Source organism: Monodelphis domestica, chromosome 1, assembly GCF_027887165.1.
Source record: "Monodelphis domestica isolate mMonDom1 chromosome 1, mMonDom1.pri, whole genome shotgun sequence".
Classification (NCBI taxonomy): Eukaryota; Metazoa; Chordata; class Mammalia; order Didelphimorphia; family Didelphidae; genus Monodelphis; species Monodelphis domestica.
Genome location: NC_077227.1, coordinates 183,348,949 through 183,362,546, shown reverse-complemented (window position 1 = coordinate 183,362,546; position 13,598 = coordinate 183,348,949). Strand labels below are relative to the sequence as shown.

At 37.7% G+C, this 13,598-nt stretch overlaps 1 protein-coding gene across 4 annotated transcripts in view; it reads left to right on the top strand.

Moving 5' to 3' along the window:
- FBN1 (fibrillin 1) overlaps nt 1–13,598 on the top strand; it is a 319,830-nt gene that overhangs the window by 285,992 nt on the left and 20,240 nt on the right. For 3 of the 4 annotated variants that reach the window (XM_056810161.1, XM_056810160.1, XM_056810162.1), the window contains exons 57-60: nt 1,214–1,339; nt 1,988–2,194; nt 11,105–11,230; nt 11,794–11,916. In XM_056810161.1, the coding sequence (XP_056666139.1) occupies nt 1,214–1,339; nt 1,988–2,194; nt 11,105–11,230; nt 11,794–11,916 (582 nt within the window). Of the gene's footprint in view, nt 1–1,213; nt 1,340–1,776; nt 1,918–1,987; nt 2,195–11,104; nt 11,231–11,793; nt 11,917–13,598 lie in introns of those variants that run through there. The other variant, XM_056810163.1, reaches the window with a different exon arrangement.

Sequence of the window (13,598 nt, the reverse complement as noted above, 5' to 3'; positions counted from 1 at the left end):
AGAAATTAGATTAGATGACTTTCAAGGTCCATTGAAACTCTATAAGTGTACCTGTAAACAGATAGAAGTTAGTTCCATAGGATCAAAGTTATAAACAAACCATTGGCCAACTGAATGGATGAATGAGTGAAAAAGTATTATGTAAGCACTTACTGTGTGTTAGGTCCCGTGCTAAGCACTAGGGATACAATAGAAAAAGCAGGGCAATATCTACCTTTGAGAAATGTGTATTCTTGATAGGGGAAGAGGACATATGTGGCAGTGGCATGACATTAGAATGGGATTTCTAATCTATATGATGGGTTTGGTGATATGATAATTATATACATATATACGTTAAAACAATATAATTACAGAACTATACAATATTTGCTAGAACAAATTTTTTGTTATCAAGTTTCCTTTCCCTGGACTGACATTCACATCACTTTTCTTTAATTTTGCCTTCATAAAGATGTCAGTATTTCCTGATTATATAATATTATGACTTTAAAAAAGTCATCATTCATTCATCCAGCATTGATTAATCCCTCCTTCAGACGGAATAGTCTGGAGTCACTGCCACTACCTCAGTCTTCTTGGTGGCTGTGTCCACACTCCCTGCCTCTCTCACCCTTTTTCGTGTCTCTTGGGCTCAGGAGAGAGGAATACTTTATAAGCATACTATTTTGACTCATTAGTGAATAGTCTAAGGCTAAGTAGCAATTTCCAGTAATTTTTAAGTTTGCATCCTTAGAGACAAAATTAGGTGTGATTAATTGTTTGAGAGCAGTAGGTGGCACAGTGGATAGAGCATCAGGCCTGGAGTCAGAAAGAACTGAGTGCACATCTAGCCTCAGACACTTCCTAACTGTGTGACAAGTCAGTCTCAGTTTCCTCATTTGTAAAATGGGGATAATAACAGCACCTATTTCCCAGGGTTACCGTGAAGATTGATAAAATAATGGTAAAATGTTTAGCCTAGTGCTTGGCACATTGTAAATACTATATAAATATTAGCTATCATTATTTCTACAATAAAAATAACATGTAGAACAACTTATATCCAGAGTATTGAATTAGTTTCAAATATTAGCAGCTTAGTAATGAGTATCTTTGTTTGAAAAGCATTTATCTTTACAACTCCTTATTAGCTTCATTGCTTAAAGTTTTCCTTTGACAAAGTAACAAAACTCCCTCCTTTTGTTTTTGGTCCTTTGATTTAATTAAATAGATGAGAATGAATGTCAGACTAAGCCAGGAATCTGTGAAAATGGACGGTGCCTCAATACCAGAGGAAGCTACACGTGCGAGTGCAATGATGGCTTCACAGCCAGCCCTGCCCAGGATGAGTGCCTTGGTGAGTTGTCTGGGCAGTGCTTTCAAGAAATTCTCCCTTTAAGCTATAAGGCACGAGTTCTGAGCTCCTTAGGCCAATGCGGACTGCAGCTAAATTGCCCTTAACAGCCAAGGTTAAAAAGTTTAGTATTTTGTGAATAACTCAGGGACCGTGTAAATGTACACTGAGCTTAGCACCACTCTCCTTTAATTCTTCCTTTGTTAATTGTATCATTATATCATTTGATTGGAATTTCTTCCCTAGCTGCCTGTCTAGCCTTCCATGATCAGTATCAGCTTCTCTGTGCTGCTCTGCATCTCTCTGTTATAGCTTGATACAATAGTTATATTCCCTCTTTTTTAGGTGCAAATAGAACTATAATCCCTTCCAGGCTGAATCTGATATCTGCCCCTTCCTGCTTTCTTACTGAATTTCTTGTTTCATTTGTTTTCCCTCAGACGTCATCTTTTCTCTCTTGCTGCTGTTTCCAGCTTTTCACTCTCATTTCTTCTGGCCCAGGGTTAAGTATGCTTCCTTTTCATTTCTTTTTTTTTAAATATCTGACTCAATTCCTTATATCTTATGACTCTCATGAGATCACCACCACTAAAACAATCCCACCCTTCCCTCCTTCTCTCCCCCCCCCACAAACTATAATGTATGTTATAGACAACCGAGAAGGATACTGCTTCACTGAAGTTCTACAAAGCATGTGTCAGATTGGATCGAGTAACCGGAATCCAGTCACCAAGTCTGAGTGTTGCTGCGATGGAGGGAGAGGCTGGGGCCCCCACTGTGAAATCTGCCCATTCCAGGGCACTGTCGCCTTTAAGAAACTTTGCCCTCATGGCCGAGGATTCATGACCAATGGAGCAGGTATTCAAGTTCCTAAAATGTTTATCATGAAATTTGTCCTTTATATGTTTAGTTTTAAAAGAAAACCAGGTGAGAAAATGGAAAATAAAGCATGCACATAGATTTAGTTGTAAATCTGAGATAAAATTTTTTTCATTTGTAAAGATTAACATTAATATACAATAACTAAATATAATATTTTATAAAGTTTTATTAATAACTAAAGCAAAAGAACTGTCTGAATTCAGCCTGGTCACAGGTCAAAAAGAGAACATTGGAGGAGCATACATCAACTTAGATACCAATAACGTGATCTCACCAATGTGGAGCTACAGGAGAGATTATGGGGAATTCTGGGAAATACTAAGGACTTCTGGGGAATGAAGTCAAAGTTCAAAATCTCCATGTATATGCATTACAGATTTACATTGCCACAATGGCTGATGAGCCCGTGCTATTTTATTTTATTTTTTGCATATAAGTAGCCATCCACTTTCAAAGAGGTTGCATTCCTAACATTTGCTTGGAAATCACTTGTTTGTAGGTAAGAATGCATTTTCACATGGAAACTATATAGACAGGGACCTGTTTTACCCTTTACCACTTGTGTGATCCTAAGCTAGTTGTTTAAATGTTGTAGTTCTCAGTTTACTCAACTATATAATGAGAGACTTGGCCTAGATGATCTCAGAGATCCTTTCCATCTCTCAAACTATAATCCTGTGATCATGCTCTTCTAGAATAATCCATAAAAACCTACTTAAAGTATTCTTCCTTTTCATTTCTTTTTTTGTTTTTACTTTTTGGTTAATTCTTTTTTTTTTTTTTAATTTTAATATTATTTTATTTGGTCGTTTTCATACATTATTCACTGGAAACAAAGATCGTTTTCTTTTCCTCCCCTCCCTCCCCCCCCCCCCCCCCCCGCCTTTCCCTCTCCCATAGCCGACGCATGATTCCACTGGTTATCACATGTGTTCTTGACTCGAACCCATTTCCCTGTTGTTGGAGTTTGCATTATAGTGTTCATTTAGAGTCTCTCCTCAGTCTTATCTCCTCCAACCCTGTGGTCGAGCAGTTGCTTTTCAGCGGTGTTTTTACTCCCACAGTTTATCCTCTGCTTGTGGGTAGTATTTTTTTTTTTAGATCCCTGCAGATTGTTCAGGGAAATTGCATTGATACTTATGGAGAAGTCCATCACCTTCGATTGTACCACAATGTATCAGTCTCTGTGTATAATGTTTTCCTGGTTCTGCTCCTTTCGCTCTGCATCACTTCCTGGAGGTTGTTCCAGTTCACATGGAATTCCTCCACTTTATTATTCCTTTTAGCACAATAATATTCCATCACCAACATATACCATAATTTGTTTAGCCATTCCCCAATTGAGGGGCATCCCCTCATTTTCCAATTTTTGGCCACCACAAAGAGCGCAGCTATGAATATTTTTGTACAAGTCTTTTTGTCCATTATCTCTTTGGGGTACAAGCCCAGCAGTGCTATGGCTGGATCAAAGGGCAGACAGTCTTTTATCGCCCTTTGGGCATAGTTCCAAATTGCCCTCCAGAATGGTTGGATCAATTCACAACTCCACCAGCAATGAATTAATGTCCCCACTTTGCCACATCCCCTCCAGCATTCATTACTTTGCATAGCTGTCATGTTAGCCAATCTGCTAGGTGTGAGGTGATACCTCAGAGTTGTTTTGATTTGCATCTCTCTGATTATAAGAGATGTAGAGCACTTTTTCATGTGCTTATTAATAGTTTTGATTTCTTTGGCTGAGAATTGCCTGTTCATGTCCCTTGCCCATTTGCCAATTGGAGAATGGCTTGATTTTTTGTACAATTGATTTAGTTCTTTATAAATTTTAGTAATTAAACCCTTGTCAGAGGTTTTTATGAAGATTGTTTCCCAATTTGTTGCTACCCTTCTAATTTTGGTTACATTGGTTTTGTTTGTACAAAAACTTTTTAATTTGATGTAATCCAGATTATTTATTTTGCATTTTGTAATTCTTTCTAATTCTTGCTTGGTTTTGAAGTATTTCCCTTCCCAAAGGTCTGACATGTATACTATTCTGTGTTCGCCTAATTTTCTTATAGTTTCCTTCTTTATGTTCAAGTCATTCATCCATTTTGAATTTATCTTGGTGTAGGGTGTGAGGTGTTGATCTAAGCCTAATCTTTCCCACACTGTCCTCCAATTTTCCCAACAGTTTTTATGAAATAGTGGATTTTTGTCCCAAAAGCTGGGATCTTTGGGTTTGTCATATACTGTCTTGCTGAGGTTGCTTGCCCCCAGTCTATTCCACTGATCCTCCTTTCTGTCTCTTAGCCAGTACCAAATTGTTTTGATGACCGCTGCTTTATAATATAGTCTGAGATCTGGGACTGCAAGACCCCCTTCCTTTGTATTTTTTTTCATTAATTCCCTGGGTATCCTTGATCTTTTGTTTTTCCAAATGAACTTTGTTATGTTTTTTTCTAAATCAGTAAAAAAAATTTTTGGGAGTTCCATGGGTATGGCACTAAATAGATAGATGAGTTTGGGTAGGATGGTCATTTTTATTATATTGGCTCGTCCTACCCATGAGCACTTAATGTTTTTCCAATTGTTCAAGTCTAGTTTTAGTTGTGTGGAAAGTGTTTTGTAGTTGTGTTCATATAGATCCTGTGTTTGTCTCGGGAGATAGATTCCTAAGTATTTTATTTTGTCTTGGGTAATTTTGAATGGGATTTCTCTTTCTAGTTCTTGCTGCTGAGCTGTGTTGGAATTATATAGAAATGCTGATGACTTATGTGGGTTTATTTTGTATCCTGCAACTTTGCTAAAGTTGTTGATTATTTCAATTAGCTTTTTGGTTGAATCTCTAGGATTCTTTAAGTAGACCATCATGTCATCTGCAAAGAGTGATAATTTGGTCTCCTCCTTGCCTATTTTGATGCCTTCAATTTCTTTTTCTTCTCTAATTGCTACTGCTAGTGTTTCTAATACAATGTCAAATAATAGAGGTGATAATGGGCATCCTTGTTTCACTCCTGATCTTAATGGGAATGGATTTAGTTTATCCCCATTGCAGATGATATTAGCTGATGGTTTTAGATATATACTGTTTATTATTTTTAGGAATGACCCTTCTATTCCTATGCTTTCTAGTGTTTTTAGTAGGAATGGGTGTTGTATTTTATCAAAGGCTTTTTCTGCATCTATTGAGATAATCATGTGATTCTTGTTGGTTTGCTTGTTGATGTGGTCAATTATGTGGATAGTTTTCCTAATGTTGAACCAGCCCTGCATCCCTGGTATGAATCCTACTTGATCATGGTGGATGACCCTTCTAATCACTTGCTGGAGTCTTTTTGCTAGTATCCTATTTAAGATTTTTGCATCTATATTCATTAGGGAGATTGGCCTATAGTTTTCTTTCTCTGTTTTTGGCCTGCCTGGCTTTGGAATTAGTACCATGCTTGTGTCATAAAAGGAGTTTGGTAGGACTCCCTCTTTGCTTATTATGTCGAATAGTTTGTATAATATTGGGGTTAACTGTTCTCTGAATGTTTGATAGAATTCACTGGTGAATCCATCAGGCCCTGGGGATTTTTTCTTAGGCAGTTCTTTGATGGCTTGATGGATTTCAATTTCTGATATGGGATTATTTAAGAAAACTATTTCTTCTTCTGTTAGTCTAGGCAATTTATATTTTTGTAAATATTCATCCATATCACCTAGATTGGTAAATTTATTGCCATATAGTTGGGCAAAGTAGTTTTTAATGATTGCCTTAATTTCCTCTTCATTTGAGGTGAGATCCCCCTTTTCATCCTTGATGCTATTAATTTGCCTTTCTTCTTTCCTTTTTTTAATTAAATTAACCAGTACTTTGTCTATTTTGTCTGTTTTTTCAAAGTACCAGCTTCTAGTCTTGTTTATTAGCTCAATAGTTCTGTCACTTTCTATTTTATTAATTTCTCCCTTAATTTTTAGGATCTCTAGTATGGTTTTCTTCTGGGGGTTTTTAATTTGTTCATTCTCAAGTTTTTTGATTTGCATTTCCAATTCCTTGGTCTCTGTCCTCCCTAATTTGTTAATATATGCACTCAGGGATATGAATTTTCCTCTAAGTACTGCCTTGGCTGCATCCCATAAGGTTTGAAAGGATGTTTCGCCGTTGTCGTTTTCTTCAACGAAATTGTTAATTGTTTCTATGATTTCTTCTCTAACTATCCGATTTTGGAGTATCATGTTATTTAATTTCCAATTAATTTTTGATTTGGGTCTCCATGTACCCTTGCCGATCAATATTTTAATTGCCTTGTGATCTGAAAAGGCTGCAGTTAATATTTCTGCTTTTCTGCATTTAAGTGCCATGTTTCTATGACCTAGTGTATGATCTATTTTTGTGAATGTGCCATGTGGTGCTGAAAAGAAGGTGTATTCTTTTTTGTCCCTATTTATTTTTCTCCATATGTCTATTAATTCTAATTTTTCTAAGATTTCATTCACCTCTTTTACCTCTTTCTTATTTATTTTTTGATTTGATTTATCTAAATTTGATAGTGGTTGGTTCAAGTCTCCCACTAATATGGTTTTACTGTCTAATTCCTCCTTCAATTCTCCTAGTTTTTCTATTAAAAATTTGGATGCTATACCATTTGGTGCATACATGTTGATTAGTGATATTTCCTCATTGTCTATACTTCCTTTTAGCAGAATATATTTACCTTCCCTGTCCCTTTTGATCAGGTCTATTTGTACTTTGGCTTTGTCAGATATCATGATTGCAACTCCTGCCTTCTTTCTATCGGTTGAGGCCCAAAAGGTCTTACTCCAACCTTTAATTCTAACCTTGTGAGTGTCAACCCGTCTCATATGTGTTTCTTGAAGACAACATATGGTAGGGTTTTGTGTTCTAATCCAATCTGCTATTTGTCTGCGTTTTATGGGTGAGTTCATCCCATTCACGTTCAAAGTTATGATTGTTATTTGTGGATTCACTGGCATTTTGATGTCTTCCCCTAGTTCTGACCTTTCTTCTTTAGCTTTCTCCTTTTGAACCAGTGATTTACTTTAGGTCAGTCCCCCTAGTCCCCTCCCTTGAGATGCTTCCCTTTCTAGCCCCTCCCTTTTTATGCTCCCTTCCCCTCCCCCCTCTCCTTCCCTCCCTTTTTGTGCTCCCTCCCCCCTCCCCCTCCTTAATTTTCCTTTCTTTCTTGCCCTAATGGATAAGATAGAATTCAGGATCCCACTGGATCTAGATGTTCTTCCCTCTCAGATTTGATTTCACTGAGAGTAAGGTTTAAGTACTTCCACTTCACGCTCTTTTCCTCTCCTTCTCATATGAGAGTTCTTCCCCTCCCCTTCCCATGTGTATCTTTATATGGGAAAGTTTATTCTATTGATTCCCCCCCTATTTCTTGAAGTTAATCTTAGTATTATCACGGTTCCCCCCTCCCTTTTCCTTTTTTTGCCCCAACTTTCCCCAAATCTTCTTGATTCCCCAATCTTTCCCTATGCATGTTTCTTCTAACTACTCTTATGATGATACAATTTATGAGAGTTACACAAAACATTTTCCCCACATATTAATATATATAATTAGATGTAAATGTAGTCCTTATAGAAGAGAGTTTGACTTAAAGAGAAAGATAAGATTTATCTCCTTTTCCCTTTCTTTCATATTTACCTTTTCATGTTTCTCTTGCTTTCTGTGCTTGGATATCGAACTTTCCACAGAGCTCTGGTCTTTTCTTAGCAAATGCTTGGAAATCTTCTATTTTGTTGAATGCCCATACTTTCCCCTGGAAGTATATAGTCAGTTTTGCTGGGTAGTTGATTCTTGGTTGGAGACCCAGCTCTCTTGCCTTTCTAAATATCGTGTTCCATGCTTTGCGGTCTCTTAGTGTGTTAGCCGCTAAGTCATGTGTGATCCTTATGGGAGCCCCCTTATATCTGAAGCTCTTCTTCTTGGCTTCTTGTAGGATTTTCTCCTTTACTTGGAAGCTCTTGAATTTGGCAATTACATTCCTAGGCGTTGTCTTTTGGGGATTTAGTATAGAAGGTGTTCTATGAATCCTTTCTATTTCTATTTTGCCCCCTTGCTCCAGAACGTGGGGGCAATTTTCTTTTATAATCTCCTCTAGAATAAAATCCAATTTGTTGTTTACCTCTGGTTTTTCTGGGAGACCGATGATACGGAGATTTTCTCGTCTTCCTCTGTTCTCCAGGTCCGTGACCTTCTCAGTGAGATATTTTCTGTTTTCTTCCAATTCATTAATTGTTTGGGTTTGCTTTATTGATTCTTGCTGTTTTATCATCTCACTTTCTTCTAGGTGCTTGATTCTGGACATTAGGGACTGGATTTGCTTTTCAGCCTTGTCTGCCCTTGTATTGGCTGCTTCGAGTTCTTTTTCCAATTGAGCAGTCTTATCTGTCAGACAGCTGATCTCTTTCTCCCATTTTTCTTTCCAGAAGGTTTCCATCTTTTGGCTAAGTTCCAGTTTGAGATCTTCCAGAGCTTGTTGATAGTTTCCATTTTGGGAGGCGTGTTCTGAATTTTTTTGGATTTCCTCTTCATTCTCCTCTTTCCCTTGGGTACTTCCACCATAAAAGTTTTCAATAGTCACTTTTTTCCCTTTCTTCCTGGAGGCTTGATTTTGGGCCATGTGAGCCATCCCTTTGGTGGTTTTATTTCCCTTTCCTTTTTGGTCTGGGGTCTGGGTTATAAGAGTGGTTTTTCTGTGAATTTAGGTTGCTTCAGACTAGTTCTTCCCAGCCTCCGAGCCCAGGTATTCAGCTCCGCCCAGATAATCCGTGCGCCTTGTTCAGTGCAGCCCGCCCGAAGTCCGCTGGCTTCTCCAGTGAAAGCGCCCTGAGACGTTTTTTCCTGGCAGTCCCCAGATCCCAAGGACCCTGGAGTGCCCCCCCAGACAGAGACGCTCCCCACTCACTCGCTGTCCCGGTGAGCGCTCAGGTAGCTCACTCTGGTTTAGTGGGGGAGGTGGGGTGGGGGAAGGGCGGCTCAGTTCACTTTTCTGTGCAAGCTTTTCCTTCTTATTTTAGTGTGGAAATGTTCAAGCCCCACGTACCTTTGCCTCTGTGGGGTACTGGGGAGTCCTTCTGTTCCTCCAAAGGTGATTTTATGCTCCTTTGATGTAGTCTATTTCGTTCGGTGCTGGGGAGAGGAAACGTGCCGCGTCTAGATTGCAGCCATGATTACCCGGAAGTCCCCTTGGTTAATTCTTAATATCAGACTAAAATGTGTTTGCTAGACATCAGCAAGGGAAAATGGTAGAAAATGATACTAGTGCAGGAATGGTCATTAAAACAAAGCATAAGAAATATATATATATATATATGCATATATATATATATTTTAATTTAATTTGAATGCTTATACTTAAAGATAGAAGTTGGTGGACCTGACTAGTTTGTAGAGATTCTGAAAGAGATATCCAGGTCCTTTCAAAGACTTTAAGACATTGATGGTTCTGATTCTTTATTATAACTAATTTCATTCCATCCTTCATGATTTTCCTTTTTCTCAACTCAATTGTACCATTAGTATTTTTATGCTCATCAACCACTATTTGGGTCATGCTGGGCTCACAAACCGAATGAAAGCAGAAGAAAAGATAGCAATTGTCTTAAGGTAACTAAGTAAAAGGTGGAATTGAGAAGAGGCTAAAGAAGAAGTATATTTCTATTTCATGAGGAAAATGTTTCATGAGCTAGAATTAACAAAGCAGGTTGGTGAGCAATGAAAGACTGGGAAAAGAGGTTGGGAAGGGAGAAAGCCCTGTGTAAAATCTTTCTGGGACAAAAGAAAGGAAAAGATAACAAAGATGTTCAGCGATAGGATTTTCTTCACCACCCACCAGGCTATTACATTTTTCCTAGGATAGTTTAGTAGTTGTGTGAGGTGACCAGGTAGAGTCTTGGGGCATATAATTTAACACTCACATCTAGGGAGAGAGAATTTTGTAAATTGAGTACTTCCTGCGAGTTGCCTGTATTTATATCTCAAACCAGTGAGCCCAAAAAATCTCTTGGTTGTAGGGTAGAGTGGTGATGGGTATGTTCCCAAACACCGATAGTTCCTGTCTTTCTGAGTTTTGTCATTTACACAAATAGTAGTCTCTAGAATTGAGCAGGTTCTGGCCAGGAACACAATGCTAACTTATCTACTACTCCTGCCATAACTCATTCTTAGGGACCTCAATTCTAATCCCTTCCCTTTTTATGATAGGAAAGTCACTTAACTTCTCTAAAATTCATTCTTCTCCCTTGTAAAGCATCCTCACAAGATGGAGTAAGATGATCTATATGAAGTACTAAACAGTATCTGAAATGCCTCATAAGTATTCACTCATCATTCTTATGGCACAACCCTGAAGCCTTCCATTTCCCCCCAATATTACATAGGTTGGGTGATATTTTCACCTTAATTTTTAGCCCTAATTTTAAACAATTTTAAAAAGTATTTATTTTTTCCATATTCTGATTCTATTATGCTAGGAGAAGGGGGAAGAAACATTCTTGCTTTACAAGCTTACTGCTGTGAACTGGCACAGAAGCCCACAGGGCAACAAGTAGAATGGAATAAGGTCTAATAGGAGTAGAGAAGCAAAGACCTTTAAGACCAGTTATCGGTTTTTACTGTTTTGCAATCTAAGTTTACAAGACATTATTTTAAAGCACTTTTCTTAGCCTATTTATCTTCGATTCAATACTGTGTTAAAAAAGGTTTGCGTTTCTTTCAACTAGATGATCATTGTTGAGTGTTAAATTTATACTTTCCTTTCAGCCTTGCTTTTGAGAGTCGCAATATAGTCTCTTTAGTATAAAATGCCAGTATGGTGCCAAGTAACAACTGACATTTTCCCACTTGTGTTTTCTTCCTTCCTTTATTCAAATTTTATTGAATCACAGATATTGATGAATGCAAGGTTATTCATGATGTGTGCCGGAATGGAGAATGTATTAATGAGAGAGGATCCTACCATTGCAACTGTAACACTGGCTATACTCCAGATATTACTGGTACCGCCTGTGTAGGTAGGTGATTTTGTTAACTGAGAATTTGAATGTCTATTCAAGAACAGAAAAAGCCTAGCAGCCTGAAGAAAACCTCACTGTCCCCTTAATCTTGCCTATGTGATTCCAATGCAAATATGACCTATTAATGGGAGAAAACCAAAAAAGTTGCATTTAATTTAGAAGCAGCTAGTTGCTTAATAGGTAGAAGATTGGACTTAGAATCAGGAAGACCCAAGTTCAGGTGTGACCTTGAACACTTACAAGCTATGTGACCCCTGCATGTTGCTTAACCTCTGTTTGCCTGAATTTCCTTAGTGTAAAACAAGATAACAGCATCTCCTTCCAAGCTCATTTTTAGGTTCAAATGGAACAATATTTATAAAGCATTTAGCACAGTACCTGGCACATAGTAGGCACTATCTAAATATGTCTTATTCCCTATCTAAATATTCTTATTCTTATTCCCTGTCTGTTCCCTTATTTTTTCCTTCATAATTTTAGGGAAAGAATATCATTCTAATTGTAGAGTTGGTTGAAATCTTACCAGATTAAAAAATCTCATTGTTTCTGCCTTATAATAGATCTAAATGAATGTAACCAGGCTCCCAAACCCTGCAATTTCATATGCAAAAACACCGAAGGGAGTTACCAGTGTTCATGTCCAAAAGGATACATCCTTCAGGAGGATGGAAGAAGCTGCAAAGGTAAAAAGAGATATTTCTTTGTTTCATTTATTCTTTCATCTCCCACCCATGCTTCATTCTCATGGGCTTCAGAGAAGACTTAACACTACCCCCTTGTATTCAAGTGGTGCTCCTTTGGGCTTAGTGCTACACTGGGATCTCCCCACTACCCACCTCCTGTGACTGGTGGAGGGAGACCAGGAACAGGGAGATCCCAGTGTGGCAGCAGCAGCAGCGCCCACCCACATCTGCCACTGCTGCTTCTCGGGGTTCTCAGAGCAGGTCAAGACCAGGCTGAGGACAACTTTCCTGGCTTTGGGTGGGTGAAGTAGGCTCCTCTGAGCTGTTTCATTCATTCAAGGAGGAGTTCATTGAGTACTTACTATGTGTTTAGGTAGCATCGTGCCAGTGAAGTGGAGTGAAACAAAGGTCTATCTAATAATAGCCAGAATTTTTTTTTTAGAGTTTTTCAAGGCATTTTATATATGTTACTCATTTGAGATGGAGAGTAAATGCTTTAGGAAATCAGAGATCAGGAGGTAGGCAGGAATCAAAATGGTCTAATGGGAAAAGAACTTGAGCTTGGGCCTAAAGAATGGGTAGGGTTTGAACATTCACCAGAATAAAAGGGCACTTCAGATGATAAGAACAGCAAAAATAGGAAACCATTATTAATATTATTAATGATACATTATGATTTTATATTTGTTGATTATAAGAAAACAATGAATTACCCATCCTACGAGTTTGCCTATTGGCTTCAGAACACTAGGATTATAGTCCAGAAAATATTATATATATTATATATGGTATAAATGTTTTGGAAAGAAGACTTGAAGACATAGAGGGGAAACATTAGAGATCGGAAGAGACGTGGAGTAGTAAGGATCAGAAGCAGGTTCCCTCTTCTATTATAGGCACCTCTTACACACAGAAGCAATCTTGTGTTCCATTTGATCAGGTAATTAGAAGAAGCCATACAGAAATTTAACATCAACCCGTTAGCCTTCCCTCTAAAACACAGAAGAGAAACCAGTTTGGAAGAAAGATAATGAGGGTTCTTCCAATTTATAAGTAGACAGATGCACATTTATTACTTTAAGAGTCAAAAACAAGAACTTTGGAGCAGTTGCCGACTGAGGAATCACATAGCAAGAATCAGAAGTTGACAGAGATATAAATGAGAGCATGCCATTTGTGTTTATAGATCAAAATTTAAAAGAAAAAGGATATTACAGAAACACAAAGGTGCCTGAATATCCATAGAATTCTGCTTTGTGAGATTTCACTGAAGGACATTAAATGTTTGTAGATATTATTAATTCCTTAAAAAGTTGGAGTCAAGAATGAACAAGGCATGTTCAAGGACTTGTAAGGAGTCTTGCCTCATTGGCATAGAGTATTTAGATTGGGAGACATGAGACTGAATGAAAAATTCTCCCATAAAAAGCACATTATTAAAAAGCAGTAATATTATTCTTGCCAATGGAGATCTTTTCTTAACCTTTTTGATTGCTCAAGTTAGTTTCATCTAAAAAGGAATTTTTAGCAGGAGAAACTAGCTTTTTAAAAATGATGTCATTTGGACAAATAAAAAAAGCAAACTGAAATGAACCAAGAAGATTAATTTCATGAAATTGGGGGTCTTTTATTTTTTGACAAAATTTATTACTCATTTTTCCTGGAAATTTGTCAAAATTCTT